Raw genomic sequence first — 19,856 nt, forward strand, 5'->3', positions numbered from 1 at the left:
TTTTTCCTCTTTTTGAAGACACATCTCATGGTCTGGCTGGTAATGGGAGCTCTAACTTGACCTGGGCAACAAAAGAATTATGTCAACACAAAGTGCTGTGGCACAGCCATAAAGTGCAACTGTCAGTAGTTGTAAAGTTACAGTAAGTAAGACTGTGTGTGTTATGTGTGATGTGAAGGATAGGACCACTGTGTGAAATGTCTATTCTGCATGTGACAGTGTGAATGTCACAAAACAAATCATCCTGTGACCCAGCGACATGAAGCTGCTGGTCCAGAGAGAAAAGTCTGCATCTGCGTCCACATCTAAAACGTCCAGTTAAAACACACAAACCCTCTCTTCCCTGCCCTGTTGCCTGTAATGGACACAAGATGTAGCTCAGTGTGAGTGCAAATGCAAGATGAATAACAGACAAACAAAAAATGAAAGACAGACTGGACAAGATGGTGCAGAAAATGCAGAGGAAAGCAAAAAGAGATGCAGTCCCTTCTCGTCTCAACAGATGGCAGTATGGCTGCACTGAAAAGGCAGCTGGAGTATCAACAATTCTGTTCGTACCAAGTCCACTCAATCCATAGACAGGCTGGCTAGACAGCATCAAAGTCCTCTTGGATTTTCTTCCTTTTTTTTTCAAAATGTTTGCATAAATAAGACTCAAATTCCATCAGTGAAATGCAGGAACATGAATGAAATGTTAAAAATAGTAATATATCTGCACTAAATGTTGCTGTATATTTAGTTTTTATGGACAAATACTAAAAATCTAATATAGCTGAAAACTGTCTAGAAAAAAGTTGAATAGTAAAGAAATAAAATAAAACTAAAATCTGAAAAGAAAGATTTTCCATCTTACCAAAAAATACTTGTTCATACTTAACTTTGGAACTTGGAAAAATGTTATTTTACTGCAAATGTGCACCAGAGACAATAATATTCTCACTATGGCAAACTGATAAAATACAATGTGCTGAAAATGTACTGAATCCCCTCTGAAAAATAGAGCAAATATTAACATTTGTGTCACAGCATCAAATTCAACTCAATAAATTCTGACATGTGGAAAATATTGTGTACTCTATATTATATTGAATGAACTCTTACCCTGAGCATCTCTACTTCATTACATTACCTAGACTCGCGGGGCCTGACATCCCCTTACATAATAAATCCATAATATCAATAATAAATATATATTAAAAGTGAACACGCTGATATGTCCGCAGAAAAAAAGAAAAAAAAACAGGAGACTGTATATTATTCATCTGCAGCAGTTTTTACCTCAGTAAAGCGTGCTTTGATGACAATGGCATTTGAAAAATGAATGACCCAGGTTAAAAGTTACTACTCAGAAGAATTGCTCCATGTGAAATTTATGATGAAGCGAGTGGCCAAAAGTAAATGGAACGTAAATGCTAACACTTTTCTGAGTCACTGCAAAAAAAAAAGAAAAAAAAAGAATTTAATAAATGAAGACAAAATGGCAATGCCAGCACACTGTTGCATGTGGATGTAATATGTTTTTCTAACCAGAGGCGTGTGCAACTTATAGAATCGTAGAAACATAGGAGAGCATAATAATTACAGGAATCATGTATAACAGCAGTTTCCAAAAATACACAAACAGCACAGTTCTGTACAGCAGTCAGGAGGTGAATCTGCTGCAGTAACAAGCCATCTTTAACAGCCACTCAGTCTGGGTTGGTGACAATTAGTGTTTGTTGGTAACACATCAATCATGGTTTCCCTTTGTTACCACATTTCTTCTGTGCTAACAAAACACTCTATTAATAAAATGATGGACAACTTTATTCATTTCTGTTTGGCTGATAGCTATACATCTGAAATATGAAAGCATAATGCAGTTTTCTTCTGCCTATTTTCTGCCTAAGTTTCATTCAGTTCTCTCACTGCTAGATTCCTCCAATGGTTCTGTGTCTATTGTTTTTGGATAAAAGATTTTGGCCATAAGTAAAATGTTAAAAAAGTCGAGCGTTACATTTCTGCCTGACACTGTTTCCTATTAGTTTCTGTATGTCATCACATTAGTATGTGTGGGAACTGTCCCCTGTATTGTTCTGTCTGTATTTGCCACACGTGTATATTTCACAAGAGGCATCTTCCAGACCCTCCTTATCTGTGTATGTGTGTGTGTGTGTGTGTGTGTGTGTGTGTGTGTGTGCAGGCCCTGTCAGCTATGCCCTCTCGTCACTGCAGGGGGAAGAAACACACCCGGGCAGCTCTGAATATAGTGGCTAGTTACCATAGTAATGGGATGGTCATACGTCTCTCCTCTCTTAGACAGTGATGGGACTGGACAGGACATGCCGCTATGCTTTTTATCTATGCATTTGGTATTCAGTTATTTCATTCCACAAATAAAAAGCCACGCCACCCCACCTCTCCTTTCCCTGTATTCAAATAGAAGGGTAAAATTGGAAGTAAATAGTTGGATATGGGGTAATAATTCACACATGGGACTACAAATAATGATGTGTTTTGACTGAGCGTTTGTGATTGCAATTGTAATAGCGCAAGAGTGTCTTGGCAGATATCGGCAGTGGTGGGATCTTTCCATGACGCTTTTCAGATGACTTCTTGATGTCTCTGAACCATTCGCCCTGCTCATCAGCAGTGACAAAGTGAGAAGCAAACAAGCAGAGACAGACATACACACTCGTGTAGCATGTACTTATCTCAATTTTTTTTTTTAAGTCTACCATTTATCGAATAAAACTATATTCATACATCATAACTGATAACATTAATCTACATTCGATTAAATGCTCTTGTGTATTCTATTCATATACATGAAAATAATTACATAATGCTCTGTATGCAGAAAGCTGTCAAGTAATCTGCAACGGTGAAAGACTCTTGTACAATTAGGACGCTGACCATTCACTAGAGACATCAGAAATCTGTGTCTCTTGAGGATTCCAGCGTGAATAAGGACGCTTAAGTGGTACATGGACACCTATATGTACACGTACCTGCATTATGTATATATATTTACAGTATATGCAAATCTAGTGTACGTGTATCGCCACATCATTCGGTATGTAAAAGAGGACATGGGACAATGGCTGTGGCTATCCTGTCCCTGCTTCCCATGGCTTGTTGACATGAACCAATGCAGTCAGGCACCAATAATACATGAAGAGCTGTTCAAAGGCAATTAGGATCAGTTGTCAGGGCCGGGCCCATTAATGAGTCGGAGTGTGGCAGGGGCCGGGGCCGGGGCAGAGGCACAACGCCGGCGTACGTGGACGCCTGAGAGTCGATGCGCTCTGACAGATCCAGTCCTTCCCCTGTCCTCGCCTGGTACAAGCTGATACCAGCCCGTTCCCACGTGGTGCAGTAGCACAGGATAACGTAGCAAGAGAAAGCACTGACTCCTGAAAATGACCACTGCCACGGCAGGTCAGCCTCAATGCGGTCACAGCAGGAGAGAAAAGGCGGGGGGGAGGGAGCATGGGGCACGTGGGATGGAGCTAGGAGGAACATAATTACCTCCTCTGCCATCTACCACTTCACATAAAAACTGCCCCCTCGTCAGATTAAAAAGGTGGTCTGATTTGATCGCTCACATACATTTGTACACATTCAGTGGCACAAATAATCAACCCACATTCAACAGCTCCAGCATCATCCCAGACAGAGCTATGACACGTGTCAGCGCAGATATACCGTCTTGGGATGCGGGGCTGTATTAGAGAAGGGGGGGGGGGGAATCCCCCTTTTTTGCATACAAGGCGATGCCGAGTATGCGTACATGCTGTGAGTACACAGATCTGCACACAAGCAAACATTTGTCAACAAATGTTTGGATACAGATTGTTTGCGATAATGTGTGTGCGCGGTCAATCGTCCATTTAGTTTGTCTTTGCATACGTCTTTATCTATTTGCATTCACTGAACGCAGTTTGAATGCCGCATATAGCCGTCCTGTCAGTCACGAGTGTGTTACAGTGAATCACCCGTGACTCATTTTAATGACTGAACCAGTTTACCTTGTCATACAAGCAGGGGCCTATCACAAAGGGCACACAGGTGTATGTGTGTATATCTGTGTGTGTCTTTGTAAGACCTGGCCTCAGGGCATACAGCCCGACATGCCATTGCGGTAAGGTGTTACTGGGTTTGATCAGTGTGTTTTGTGTGTGTCCAGTTCAAGTGAAGACAGTTGACCCCGGTGTTTGGGTAGGATGAGTAAAGCCTACAGAGACAGACGCGGGTGATGTACAGAGACAGGAACTGAATCGATGCTCGCTGGGGAGACGCTGTGAGGTGAAGCCCGACTGTCAGTCAAAACCTTTCTGACTCTCTCCAGACAAAAGGTTCAACTCATCACACACAATTCAGGCATTCAGGAAAGGAAACAGCCAGCCTGTTCTACGTGTGCCTTGAGTGCAATGAAAAGAAAACCCAAATCTGTGTTAACATCCTCCGCTGCAACTAGGAGCAAGTACCTACATGTACTGTGGAGCACCGTGGTTTTGAGTAGCCTTCAATCTCACGACTGCTAAAAACCGCTGAGCCTTCAAGACCTCATTTTTCATCGACTCAATTACTCGACAACTGTTCCCCCTCCTGGCCCCACCCCATCTTCTTCTCTGCCTCACTCCCCCCCCCCACCCGACTCCTTGGGTGAAAGTGATCATTTGTTCTTTTATTAAACTTGATAACATCCCTTGCATTGTCTGAGTGTGCACGCTAGAGAGCCGCCCCTACTGTTCTAGCCTCCAGCGCTTCATATTATTGGTGCATTATTTCACGCATGCCCTCCTCTTTTATCAAGCGCTTTTGAAGTAATGTTAATAGACTAGAAAATTGAGACATTTATGAAGTATGGGCCGTGTTTATGAAAAAATCCATAAAGTATGACAGGGGGAGAGGTGAGATAAAAGCAAGGTTTTAATAGATTATGGCAAACAGGGGAGAGGCGTCAGATGCTGACAGGCACCTCCTCCGAGATCCCTCATATTTTATGGGATTAATTTTGTTATATTGGAAATGAAGTTAAATGTCCTAATTAATCTGTTCGTGCTGCATGAATACCTCCCTGAACGCAGATGCACGCACACACACTGTTTTTTGGCTAATTACTCTTCTGTGGTAATTGAGGTAGATGTATTCTCTAGATGTAGGCTGAGGAAGTTTGGGGAGGTGGGATGTTCGATGTAAGCGGGGGGAGGAGGGGGGAGGGGCCTGCTGAATTGTGCATGTTGGCTCTTTTACAGTAGTGAAACATTCTGGGTGAGAACAACAAACCATAAAACTGAAGCACTTACCTTAATTTCTGCTATTCATCACTACATTATTTTGCTTTCTCACTCACCACACTGGCTCATATTTAGCTGTCAGCCCTTTGATCGTTCACCATAAAGCAGGGCTGCTATCTTCACAAACAAAAATCACGCACAATTTGTTCTCATTTCTAATGGGAAAACATTGTGACCTATCTGTATGTTTATTTTTAAATCAGAGATGAACAATGATAAGTTAAAACATGTATATTTTTGTCGGGGGTGCTCTCATGAGCCAGAAGTCTCAGATGAATACCAAGTAACCGCAAAGTTTGTCTTAGTTTGGGGATCTTTATCACAGTTCATTCACATCTCATGTTTCCTGTCACTTTCTACTGTCAGAAATATACTCCACATAGTATTTTGTTGGCTAGAATAAACCAAAGTGAGGCTTCCAACAGCAGAAGAAACTTCTACGCATGTTCTTCTTTTAGTCTACATGGGTGGCCTAACCTCACTGTGACTCAGCGTGGCCTCTGAACTTCTCATCAAGAGGGTCAGACAAAGTTTAGCTCATTGTTTTTAGACGTTACGACTCCCGTAAGAAGATTATTTAAATTCTACCACCCACCACAGTACACTCCTCCCTTTGACGCTAATTGGCAACGTCAGATCCACTTCCCTCCTGATGCCTCACAGTCCACTTTGACAATTTTCAAAATTCAATGCAAATCCTGTCGCGGGGCTTGTTCAAGACCGTCTTCCACAATATTGACTGTCACTCACAATTAGGGGAATGAGGCAAAGGGGTTAGTGTTCACCAGCAACCTGAGGCTAGCGCAGTCAGCTCCCAAAACACACCCCGCAGAATCTGATCAGTGAGTATAATTTCCCCGCAAATATCCCAGGGGTGAGCCACTTACCTTAACAGGAAAGAGGAGATGTTTAACAACCATTCAACTGATAGTCTCTCTATTCAGACCGGTTTTGGCTATTGTGTTTGCCTCTGTAAATGTGGCTCCAAAGGGAATGTGATGGAATAGGCAGCATAAATCTAAATAGATGTGGAAAAAAAAAAAAATCCTGCAGTTTGAGACTCCTGTTGTTAACTCTGACTTTAGTAAATGATAGGTCAATTTTTCCATCTGGCAACTCATAAGTGTAATCGCCTGTTATTAGTACAAATGGATTTCTGTGTAAAAATGTGGAACGATGCTGGCTTAAGAAACAGGCCTGTGCTCTTTTTCCCTTCGATTATGTTAATGCAACAAAATTGTTTAAAAGCTCCTTCTAAGAAACAACTGACAGAGGAGGCAGCAATAACTTTTATTTCTTTTAAAAGCATGCCATTACTTGGCTTTTGTTGTAATGAGAGAATTTGTTTTGATATTTTGCAACAAAAACTAAAAAAAAAAAAAACTGGATGCCTGAGAGGATCTTTTGTTTTTAATGAATTGACTGATGTAATAAAAGAGCGAAACGTCTTATATCTTAATTAGATTATGCAAATGACGTCTAAAACAAACGACAGCAAAATTTGCATTAGATCTCTGATAAAAAAAGACAGCAAAACAAAACAATTAGTGGCAAAGAACTTACTACCGAATACTAACACAGTCACGAATGATATATTACACTGCAAGTAATGCAAAATATGGTGAAGACAACCTCTAAACACATGTCAATCAGATACTGTAAAAACAAAGCATAAATTAAATCGCTGTTTTTGTCTTCATAGCCTGCGGCTTGTACCTAAACTACCGGCATATCACACATTAACGTACGATACACCAAGAGGCCTCCGGCTTTGACATAATAAAGGTTAACTAATTCTTTACATCAAGTCAAATCTGAATCTGTCAGCTTGCCAGGCCAAGCCGACATTCAGTAAGGTTGCCGTTCCCGTGAGCTGAAGCTGAGAGACATGACAAGCCAGGCAGATAGATGAAAAGATGGATGGAGTTTGAAGGTCCAGCATCCATCACATGCCAATCCCTAATGCCATTCCTATCTACCTCAACCAATACCACCCTTCGCTGTTGAGGCGGAGTGAGTGCCATGTTCTGTCAGTAGCCATGTGCTGTCTCTCAAACCACTGGACACTTGTCAAAAGAATACCAGTCCCAGTAGAGCTGGACATTGGTCAGTTTATAGTCGCATTTGATGACAGCACATTGAAATTGTTAGAATTATTTGTTATTTGCTATCTATTTACTATTTTCCTATCCGTTTCTATAAAGTCATCTGTCATTGTCCCTTCAAAAAAACACCATGTCTCACAGACAAGATTTTCTGGACATAATTGAGATCACAAATTCATCCTTTTAATCATTTCAATTCCACCCCCCCTCTCTCCCTCCAACCCCCTTGTATAGCTGGGTCTTTCTTTTAATTACTAATTCTTTTCCTCAGTCAGTGTGAAGGGCTCCAGGTTATTTGGTCTCAGACGGCAGATTTTTCTGTCTTTGTTGTTGCCTGAGCCTTGTCGCCATGGTGTCACGCGGCAACAGTCACCAAGGAAAATTGTCATTAAGATGGAGTCAACGTGGTACTGGTGGAGAGGAGGGGTGGCACTGCATGCTTGCTTCACAGCAAGTGGGTAATTGTATCAATATGTAAAAATCTTTAGCTGTACTGAAGAGTTGTTAATACATTTCTGATCAAATTAAGTCATTGTAGCGTGGAGGAGGAGCAGACACACACACACACACACACACACACACACACACACACACACACACACACACACACACACACACACAGGCGACGCGGGGGGGGGGGCGTACGAAGAGCCGCACACAGCTCTGAGCGAGCAAACACCTCTCATTGTTTTCTCAAATTGCTTTGGATATGAATGATCATTAGAGGAATGAGAGATTAGACAGTTTTCCAGAGGCAATAGCACATGCCCACAGCTGACTTCAATTTCATGTCTCAATGAGACTCCATTGAGGAAATCAAACACTGCTGGCATGTTAAAAGCAAACCTGACTCTGTAGGTTACATCTCAGGAATCTAAACTGCTCAAGATCCTCTGAGCTTCAGTGACACACTGGTGAGATATGCCGTCAAGCTCTAAACGAATGGCTAATCCACACATGTTCTCACTCATAGACGGATTTGGCTGCAGGATCAAGGACAGTGTGGAGGAGATGGACACTATCCTTGTTGACAGTACCTTGACAAGTGTAATCCCATATAATACACACTGGGTAAACAAAGCACCAAGCCAGCCGTGCAACCACGGCCCACACTTCCTCTGCTCTGCCTTTGAATTCGACATTCTTTCTGGTTTTGAAACAATATGAAAGAAGTTCAATTTGTAGCTTTACAAACAAGTGCAAAAATGGATACACACTGCCCACTATAATAGGCATACATATTTACGAGCATACATAAAAGTAGTAATGAGAACAAACTATCACACAAAGCAACAATCACAATCATCTGTACACATGCATCCATACGTAAACAGAGACAACAGAGACGCATTCGAAATAATCACGTAATCTGAGATGCTTCGGTTGCTTCGGAGGAGTCAAGCACAACAAGCATCAGAAGAATCACCGGCGAGATTCATCATTCATCAAACGAATCCTCGGCATCCCTCCATTTATCCATTACTTACCGTCCTAGAGTAATACTTTTAATCTCTTTGCCAATAATCACACTAAAGAAAATACTGCACCTTGTTTTTGGCTCAGCCACCCAGACAAAGATCAAGGGATTCAGTGGGAGGTGTTTTTTAAGTTATGTGATAAACAGGGATGAAACAGAAAATGACGAGAAGGAAACAATACTTAAATGGAAGAAAATGTAAATAACAGGGTGGCCTGTGATGAATATCTTTGATAAGACTTTGCTGAAATGATGAGATGAATAATTGATAAGTCTATTAACAGAACAACATAGTTACTTTTTCGGCCTTGGGCGAATTTAAACTGTCAACACTCCCCACCACCAGCAATGCCACCTCCTCTCTGTCGTGGACCTTACCCTGAGGGCCTGGCTGTAAGGCCCAATGTTGGCTGGGGCCCAGTGGGACAGACTCTGGACATGCAGGGCTTCCCTCTGGTGGAAGCAGCCTTCCTCAGGGGGCTTGATCCAGTCATGGAGCAAGCAATCCATCTGCAGCAGCTGATCAGCAGGTAGAGGAGCCTCAACACACACCCTTACAAGTAAAAGGGGAGAAACATGGAAATAATACTAAGGTTATGACTCAAACTGGCAATAGGTGCTACAGATAAAAGAAAATGTCCTTTACCTGGCTGGAGGGTTCATGCCAAAGTGTTTCTTGTAGACTTTGTTGAGTTCAACAAAGTCTTCCATGCACCTCACATACAGGTGGACCAGGATAATGTCCTCCATCTTCCAGCCTTTGCTGTCCAACTCACCTGGACACAGGCAACACATTATGCTGTAAATCACTGCAGTGTAGGAACATATTATAAAAATTATAGTAACGTAACCTAACCTACCACCACCTTATTCCAACTAGGCTAAAATAACATATGCATATTTTGTAGATGTTGTTATGTACCAAAACTGGTAATCCAGTCCAAATAAAAAATGAATATAGTCCAAATGAAGCCCAAATTTGCAGTGTTTACACATGCAAAATTGTAGGATTGTGACCATAAAGAAGCGCTGCGTTTGACCATGGCGCATCTTTGTTTGGAACTGGTCGCCCGTTTCATGCAATAGGTTCTTTGAAACTTATGTTTTTGGTTTACCTCTATAAACTTGTTCTCGTTCTATATTTCTTTTTTTCCTGGTTGTTTTCCTCTTATTTTGAAGAAATTACAAGTTGTATCTAGTCTTACCGTAGCAAGCAAATAGTCTAAGTCCGTGTACAGATATTTACTTGTGTCAAAGCGTCAGGCTATAGTCAACATACAGTCGATCTGTTCAAACAGTCATTTGAACACTATCACCATTGTAGTTTAAAGGTGGATAGTTTTGAAAGGTTTTTTTTTTCTTCCTGACACTAAAATCTATTTAAACTGCTTTAAAGTAGTAATGGTGTTTGTCCTGTTTTAGAAAGCGTGGTCTGTGTGTGCACATCGTCGGCTTTGGATGCAAACGCAGGCACAAGGGCTCAAAGCGAAGCCTTTCTCCCTACAATCATTTGAAAGAGCTTCAAGTTTGTTTTTCCTTTGCCAACACTAGCGTCTCAGACTACTTCACCCTCATACAAAGAGGTTGTTCATTAAATATTAACTTGTTTAATATTGTCTCTGCACACTGTGAAGGCTGTTCAGCCGAGCACCACGATAAACATTAAATATGCTTTTCATCTTTCGCTCCTCTTTCTCCATCAAAAAAGAGAAAGAGAGAAAAAAAAAAGACTCTTTTACACTGTAAAAGCGTGCACTTTTAAACTTCTGCAGGGCAAAAAAACGATAACCCACCCAACATGACTGCATTGTGTGTGTGTGTGTGTGCGTGTGTGTTTTAAAAGAAGCTTGGTTAATTTGAAAGTGCTTGTCCTTGTTTGGTGGCTCTCTAAACCATCTCTCGTGATGGACAGAGTCTCTGACACACAGGGTTTTTGCCTGCTGCGCTGACATGCACTTTTAAATAAGGAACGACTTCTCAAGCTCTGCCACACCTCCTCGCGTGTCTTTAGCAAACACAGCAAGGAGAAAGAAAGAAAGAAAGAAAGAAAGAAAGAAAGACACCCAAGGGACAAAGAAGTTTTCCCCCCTTATGTTTCTCGCCATTGAATTCTTGCAGTTTCGGTAGACAGTACAGTGAGCCCTGCAGAATCGGCTTTACTGAGCTTCTTAAATCACCGCTGGACGAAGGGATTTTGTATCATCTCCCCTTGATCACATCAAACATGTAATCTTTATTTGATCGAAGAAAAGATGACTTATTAAAAGGTTAGGTTTACTTCTGAGTGGCGTTCTGTGTGCTTTTTGCTTTGGCAATTTCAGAATTTTCTAGTAGGCCCTTGTGTGTTTCCTGAGCCTAGAGATATATAAAACATCTTCACAACTCTGGTACGCCATGTTCTTTAAAAGGCATTCGCTCACTTTCTCAATACTTTTCTCTACCTCACACTTTTCCCCTTACTTTGCAGCTGTGTGAAAGCTGCCTGTGTCTGGCCCTGGATGCTGGGTTCTTGGCTCTGTAGGCCGTTGATGCTACAGATCCACTGATAGCCTCTGGAGCTTCTTGGCGAGCAAGACGGAGCAAGATCTGCAGGAAAGAGATCCAATATGAAGAGGGAGACAGTTAGCAGGTTTAGTGCTTTGTACAGTCAAATGGTTGGTCAGCAGTCATTTAGAACGTACAAAATAGGAATGTTCTTCGTCGTTTACAACCAGGGCATATGCTGAATGAGAGGTAATTCATGCATAGGTGGTTTTCAGAGACTGTCACAAACACACTGCCGAAATGACAGCTCTTGTCAAACAATCACTCAAAAAATACTAGCATCATGACGCCGGCTGCATGACACAGATTCAGGGAGCAGACACACACCACACCGATATCATCTGACACACACACACACACATAAATACACACTCAAGCACGCACGTCAGCACATGCATGTTTCACCATAAATGAATCTCACCGTGGCCCCGCTGACAACTAAGGTCACAATTTGATGTAAATTCTTGCTGGTTGTCTTCGGCTTGATCAGCATATTCCACCTCCTCAGTCATCTTGTCAATGGCGCTCTGGCAAGGACAACTACCATGGGGCAAAGCTCTCGCCACCACATCCTGCAATAAAGCACCACAGGGAATACATCAGGCCAAACGCCCACCAAAAGAGCCGCTGAGCCTTTTGCAAAGACAGACAAAATGCTGTATAATTAGCCAGCCTTTTTTTCAAATACCCCCACTAAGCGGGCCTGTGTGTGTCAGTCTTTCATGACAAGGGCCCAGACACACATAACTTCAAGGTGAATGAATATGAAACAACATGCTAACATATTCGTGGTTCAGGCGAATGGGGAGTGGTGTTTTTTTCTGATACTGTAGATTCAATCATGCTGGCTGTCAGTCAAAACTCATGACTGGATGGGTGAGACATGTTTTGGATTTTTCTTTTGTTTACTCACATTTTGCTTCTACACTCTTGTTACTTCTTTAAATAACAAGTCATTACCATTCTCTAAAGGCATACATATTACCTGCCAAATCCTGCTGGGGTGTCAAACACTTGAATACATATTTCATATTTCCTCAACGCCCCCCCCCTCGCCCTGCCCAACACTCATTCCCCCCACCTCATCTGCTGTCAACTGCATTAGGCCATATGATAATCAAATTAATTATACTTCAGCCCCTCTCTCCTGGCCAGCATGAAAAATAGCTTGACTAGCATTAACGGAGGGCAAATGATGGTGGTCCATCCCCACCCCCTGAGCTCGGCGCGGTTTCCTCTAGTGCTGGTGTCACCGCAGATCTGTCACCCTGACGAGAAGAGCTTCAGAAGGCTGAACCGGGGCAGGTTCTCCCCTGGTTGCCCCCATCCCTCCCTTTCTCTCCCTTCCCCTTGCAGGGCCCGGATCTCCCTGCTCTTCCCCCAGCAACCTAGGGGGGGCTACAGGGGCTGTGGAAGTGTATGTGTGTATGTGTGTGTGTGTGTGTGTTTGTGTGATGGGGGTGGGAGCGTCAGTGTGGGGAGTGAAAAAATATATAGCTGTAGGGAGTGAGGCTGCAGGGTCACAGAGGTTGTGGGATGGGGGTATGTTTTCTGTCCATAACAGCCCCATCCCCCAACCAACATGCAGATCCACAGCTAAAAAACACACGCTTGCTCTTGCACATAAACAAATACAAAATCAAATGTACACATTATTGCACAGTGTGTAAAGAAACACGCGTGTCTTTACCCTGAAGGCGAGTAGCATCCCACGGTGTGACCCTGATACTCTTTACTCGCTGCAACAAATATAACGTCACGCAAGTGGCACTTTCTTTCCCAGTAACGCTCATCAGCTAGGAGGTGTCTTATTAAACTAGACAATTTGAACCAGAGTAATTAAAAGTACAACATGAAAAGAGGTCAACGTCTGCTTCATAGAATTCCTGACAATAATTGAAGGATTATAAAGTTGCGGGGAAAGTGTTTCAGCAAAAGAGTCACCCTTCTTTTCTGTGAAGCCCCATTCATCTCCTTCTAATAAACCAAAAGCCAATTCCTTCTGCCTCCCTGCAACCCCCCCCCCGCCTGTGTCCGCTTAGCCAGCTACCTGAATGCAAAGCGCCTTAATGTGAGCAGACATGTTTATTAAGCTGGGCCTAGTTTCAGGCTGCAGTGAATATTGCAGACGTCAAAGTAGGCCATGTGGGGCTAGAGGAGAGAGAGCGAGGGATGAAGGGAGAGACCAAGAGCAAGAGCGTGCAGGGAGATAGAGAGAGATAGAGAGAGGGAGGCCCTCTGGAGGCTGATCTGAACCCTGCCCCGCAGTACCGTGTTTCTCTTCAGCTCGACAAAGTTATCAGACACCAAAAGGTTTGTTCTTGTATTTGTTTTGTCCTCGGAGTGGTTTTAAAGTAATCGACCCCGCAGCGTCTCAAACTTTTGTTACAAAATGAATGAACATTGAACAGCATTGATCTTATCTGTGAAAAGTTACACTCATGGATTCCTTCAGAAGTTCGACTCACGCTGTCTTTGCTCTCTGTGTGCATCTTGGTGAAGCGCAGGTAGCCGACTGGAGCGAAGGCATCTGCTGAGTGGATCACTGTCTCCGCTGCATCGCTGCACAAACACACACACACACACACGAGAAAGCTTTCATACACAGTATTAGCGCAACAAATTCTTGTACGTTTGTTTTGATTTTACTCACATAACCATCTTCTTTTTGAAGAGGGGGCAATCAAGGGTGAAGGTTTCGTATTCACCTCCTTCTCCACAAATATGAACTCCATACTTCTGGGACAGCTAATCAGTGAAAACAAAACACCTTATTATTAAAATACTTTAAAACTCCTGTATTGTGTATCATTTATAGTCTAGAAACACAATACAGATAATTAGAAATAATAACTGAGTATCTCCATGTTCAGTTTAGAAGTGTATTATTATTTTTAAAGTAGTTGAAAATAAAAACACCCAAAACTATTTGAACGTTGTGCAATGATATGACTTTAGATGTTATAAAACTTTAAACAACTCGGATCAGGAGCATCAAGTAACCTGATGTGAGAAAATTATGTATATGTAAAAATACATGCAAGTCAAGAGATTAAATAGGGGTGGCAGAGTATCTACCAGTCTGTGACCTGTTTCAGATAGGGCTCCATGTCAGCCAGAGGTTTTCCTAAGTGCTTCTCTGGATCCAGGCCTGGCACCCACGTGGGAAACGCACACAGGGACACACGAACAAACACAAAGCGATACACAAAGACCGAAATACACACGCACAAACACCATTTCACACAGACACATGTATGGAAACAGAGGGAGAGGGAGAGAGAGAGAGGTCTGATCAGGAACAGAGAACAGTGATTGAAGATGACAGGCGGGGAGGTTTACGGGCAGTCGCACAAACACACACGTAAACCTGCACCCTGGATCTATTTGTTTGACTTTGCAAGTAGTGTACACAGATCTCTCCGGGTAAGGGCAACAGTTTTCAATTGCTGGCCGCAGACCCCCCACGCCCCCTTCGCCCGCCGCCCCCTCATCTCGTTCCCTTTGAGAATATAAACTCTGGAAAGAGATCTTGTTTATTTGCCTTTTCCCTCCCCTTTCCCTGAAATGGTGCATGGAAGTGACTCACAGGCATGGGAGAGAAAAGAAGGAGGGGAAAGAGGGTTGGAGCACAGCATTGTATGAATACCCAGTGGTGCCCCAGTCTTAAAATACAACTTCGCTGCACCCTTACTCCCCAGAAGTGAAACCAACCAACCGAGTAAACTTCTAGAAAAACAGCCCTTTGTATCTTTGTAAGATCCAGACCATAGCTTCTCTTAAAGATTAGCAGTTTGATCAGGCCTGTTTGGGGATGTGCATATCAGCAGGAATAAAAGGGTTGCAGTGAACACTTTGCTCAGCTTGTTGAGCGTCAAAAGGTTTTACTCTTCTTCGTCTTCATTTTGTCTTTCAGACAGCTGTTCCTAAAAGCACCGGACTGAACTCAATCTCACCCTGTAAACAACTTCTTTCACAAAGAAAGCGCAGCCAATCTTTCCTACAACACATTCTTTGCTGTTCCGACAAAATAAGTCAAACCCCCCTCCCCGAGTACCAGGTGGCTTCTACAAAGAATAGAACAGTAAAAACAGGACGTGAATGTAAAACGCGAAGTTTTCGGGAAATTCCAAACCATGTAGTTATAAGCTCCTTAGTGTAAGACATCTGATTGTTGCCTAAAAATATCAAACTTACTGGAACAATTATATCTTAACGGTCACTGAAGATTGCTTGCCTTACTCCCAGACATCTTCCATTCTCGCTTTCTGTGGCTGCCAATTAATAGATTGACATAATCATTAACAAGTTACTGATGACCTATACAGAGTAACGTGCAGTTGTGACAGTAATGCCATCACAATGAAAGAATTTCTGCTGAATTGACCCTAATAATTTCTCACAAAAATCCAATATAGCTCCTCTATTCTGAGGCGTCACGTGGCCCGTTCATCGGCACGTTCATGTGTTTAATTAAAGGAACAAAGTTAATCGTAATGTGAGAATCTCTCCTCTCTCATGGCCTGACAACCTCAAAGGTTAACGTGTCATCAGCGGGCCCCCATGGGGTGCAATGGATGGGAGACGAAGAGGAAAGGGGAGAGGAGACATGGCGTGGGGACGTCGCGTCCCATCCCGGGTTCATCTTAATCCCAGCTGAGTCTCTCCTCCGGGCCCCGGTGGTCCAGCACTACGGGGGAGAGACGGAGGGGCCACAGCGGAGGGAGGGAGGGTAGAGAGAGAGTGTGTGGAGGGAGAGAATGAGAAGGCCCTTATTCTCTTCCCAGGGGATCTGTGGTCTTAATTAGTGTGAGAATATCTAATCTCAACATCCTCTCATCTTAACCCTGCCACAAAGGTAATAAGGAGGACGAGAAAAAAAAAGCATTAAAATTCAATCCCATTTAAATATCCTCTTTAATTAGTCATGCCTTTTAACAAATTTTAATAATTGGCTCCAAATTGCTGAGGGGATGCCGCCTTTTTTTTTTTTTTTAACATGTTCATTAACTTCCCTGCTCTTAAATAATATATGATACATGATTTGATATTTACAAGTTGGGGAGAGGACGATGGAAATCTAGGAAGACAGGAGTGAGTGATAAAATGATACAAAGACGGCATTAAAGTGGAGGCATTTCTCCCAAGACCACTTAGCACTTGTACGAGTGTTTTCTTAATTGATGTTCCTGACTGACTTAAGGTTACTGAAACCATTTGGAGACGGGGATAGGCGGAATGAGCTCGCACTTGTACAATGCATGCTTTGGGAAGTCTTTGAGCAGCCATCGGTGTGAGCCTTCAGCAATCTAACACCACTCATTTACATGATCTTCACATCTCTGTCTCTTCTGAACCTGTTTTACAACTTGACCTAAACCCAATTACCTAACCTCATTATGCCACATTAAACCCAAATAAGCCCACTAGAAGCTGCCATTAGTCTGCCGCCAGAGACAGCAAGACCGCACTTTGGAGAGAGAGGAGCTTCCCTAAGAGAGACTGAGAGGAATGGCTCTCCTTTAAAAGGGCTTTTTACCTCGTATTATCCTATAAAACTCCAATTAAATTCAGTGAACTTTAAAACCAGGGAGTCCAGTAATGAGGGAGAGCATTTTTTAAAAACCTTGTTGACATTTAGTGGGTTGAAATAAGCGGAGAATAAAAACTTTACCAGGAAACTAAGAGCCATTTGGACAAAGTTAGTTTTTATATCGAGATACGAAAAAAAAAACAGTAAAAACTAATGTTTAAAACCTTACGCCAGAACTTATAAGACAAAATACAAGTTTACTATATAGCAGAAATCTTACAATAACAAGTGAAATCTGGAAAACTCACTACTTCAAGTCACTTCTTAAACAACTTTCAGATGAAAAAACATATTCTTCTTCTAAACTCCACAGACAATGCTGCCCTCACTGCTACCTTAGACATCAATGGCAATTATTTCCAGAGCATACTTTTGCACTAATTCTTTTTAACGATCTTTATTGGCCTTTTCCCACCTTGAAGAAGTTGATTCATTTAAACCCACAGCAGTGAGTTACCTATTTAATTGAAACCGCTTGTGATTTTGCTTACTGAGCCTAATGCTAAATTAAAAGCCGGGAGATTCTAGATACTGTCTGAGCTGAGCTGAGCTGAGCGCAGTATCTCAGACATCCGCGGGTTGTCTCAAGATCTGGCGTGCCAGCTGACAGCTCAGCTTTAATCCCTGCCTTCAGAGAGAAAAGGCAGAGAAAATTGGATTCATGATGTGTAGCATTTTAGCCTTTAAATAGATGAAATGAGCATCTCCTCCCTAGTAGGTGAGCTGCATCAGCCTTTTAAACAACGCTCTCAAAAGACCCCCGCCAAAACAATAGCTGTTCACTATCACCTAATCTTCGCGTAAGAGAGAGAGAGGGAGAGAGAAATACAGAATGCAAAAGAAGAAAGAAGGGGAGGGAGGCGGCACCGTACAAAGGATGATAAGATTAAGGTTATATGTGAAATTTGTCAGGCTCTTATCTGAAATTCAGCGTCTGTGAACAGAATAATAGGCAGCATGAATTGTGCAGCAATCACATCAAGATGAAATCTTTTCATTCGAACAAATCATAAAAAGGAGAACCGGGAGTACTTACAATCATACAGTATTTAACCAGAAAAAAATGAACCCGTGCAGATTATCATATGTTTAGGGCTGCACCGGCTGAACCTTGACCCCTCTAATACTGTTTAAAAACATCAATTTGATTAAACCGGCAAGAAGAGGTCACGGTCAGTGGCTAAGAGGACAGGCAGGTAAAACAGCTGTCTAGTTACTTAACTTCAGTTATCTTTTCATGTACTTTTTCTTGCCCCGAGTTTGCAAATTTTGAGCAATCTGTACCTTCTGCACCTTTCATTAAAGAAAGCGCAGCAACGAGGGGTTTAAGGTGTTGGCCATGTGCAACTTTGTGGCGTCCGTAAGCCAAAATAGAAAAAAGATTATTGAAAGAGGTTAAATCAGACACAGGGAATATTTGTACTAAAAAACAATTAATGGATATAGTGACAATAAAGCTGAAATGAATAGTCTATACATCAAAGTAATCTGCTGTTATATTGATTGCATTTTCATTTTTAAAGCCAATCCATACAATTTTCTTTATCTTATGTCTTATCTTATTAACTGAATATATTTGATTTTAGAGCGTTTGAGTGTTTGAGTGTTAACCTTTTTAGATTGTTAATTTAACACTTTGGCACTGTTGAAAATTGTGATTTGTCACTATTTCTTGGACATTTGTATAAAGCAAACATTAGTTGTAGCTTAAACTATATTCAGATTTTTATTTATTTATTTTAATTTGATAACCTGAATCTAATTCTGATTGTCTGTCTTGTCAAGATTGTGAACGGACAATAACTAATGCCTTAAAATCAGAAACGAGAAACGAGATCATTTTCTGTAACTGCCTTAAAACCTGCTCAAAGCTGCAAGTAGTGCCTCGGAGCCTCACTGTGGTAAGGATAACGTCAACTGCAGATAACATGAATTGATTGACTGAAATGACTAAAAGTTAATTTGGCCTGGGTTAGACGACAGCACACTTAATTCCAGGAGCAAATTGGATCTTGTCTTTTTGCAGCGACTGCTAATAAAGTGTCTGATAGAGTCTGAATCATGATCATGGTGTTCCAAACTTGTAAAAAAAAAAACCTACTGCCTGGTATTGTTTCCTTAAAAACATTTGTTATATCTATATGCCTTTGCTCTATAGCTCACAACATTCCTTTATATATACGGTAGGAAGCTCAAAACATTTTGTATCTTGCGTCGTCTTTAACTTTCTTTAGATGACAGAAGGAACGCCATTCAAACTGACATTAAAAAAAATTTCAGTAAATCGTTTACTTTCATGTCTTTGAACATTAATTGTCCTTTTAAATATATAGAAGTTATATTCACTGTTCTTGAGCGGGTAATGTGATCAGTGAAAGCAAATTTGTGACATAAATTCCCTCCTTCATAGCACAGAGGCTACGTTCGTGTGAAGGGTAAAAGATCATGCGGTGATAAAAGGTTTCCCCGCAGATAGACCTCGATTTCACACGTGCCAATTATCTCTGGAGCTGAGGACCAATTAACTGCTGAACCTGTGGCCTCATACACACCTGCGCTAATCAATCAATTAACTAATTACATGAATATTTAATCCTTGCTTTTGGAATTGCCAATTACCATGTTTAACTCAGGAGATACTGCATTGTAAAGAGACGGTTTCACAACAGCAAATATGCATTTTCGTTCGAGAGAAATGCTTCTTTTTTTTTTTTGCCAATTAGAAGAATTGCGTGACATTCATATAGGCTTAGACTCAGATAGTTGAACTTACTTCACCGCGCAATTTGGCATCTTCAAAGACTAAAATCCTCTTTCTCTCTTTTGTGGTTTTAGCCTGCCATCAAGCACGTAAA

At 41.8% G+C, this 19,856-nt stretch overlaps 1 protein-coding gene across 1 annotated transcript in view; it reads right to left on the reverse strand.

Moving 5' to 3' along the window:
- Positions 1-19,856, reverse strand: part of dph6 (diphthamine biosynthesis 6) — a 56,266-nt gene that overhangs the window by 18,227 nt on the left and 18,183 nt on the right. Inside the window, exons 6-12 of the mRNA XM_010735230.3 lie at positions 14,498-14,559; positions 14,062-14,156; positions 13,877-13,970; positions 11,830-11,980; positions 11,325-11,450; positions 9,511-9,640; positions 9,243-9,417 (exon numbers count right to left, since the gene is read on the reverse strand). Of these exons, the coding sequence (XP_010733532.3) occupies positions 9,243-9,417; positions 9,511-9,640; positions 11,325-11,450; positions 11,830-11,980; positions 13,877-13,970; positions 14,062-14,156; positions 14,498-14,559 (833 nt within the window). The remainder of the gene's footprint in view (positions 1-9,242; positions 9,418-9,510; positions 9,641-11,324; positions 11,451-11,829; positions 11,981-13,876; positions 13,971-14,061; positions 14,157-14,497; positions 14,560-19,856) is intronic.

The sequence above is a fragment of the Larimichthys crocea genome, chromosome XXIV, assembly GCF_000972845.2.
Source record: "Larimichthys crocea isolate SSNF chromosome XXIV, L_crocea_2.0, whole genome shotgun sequence".
Lineage (NCBI taxonomy): Eukaryota > Metazoa > Chordata > Actinopteri > Sciaenidae > Larimichthys > Larimichthys crocea.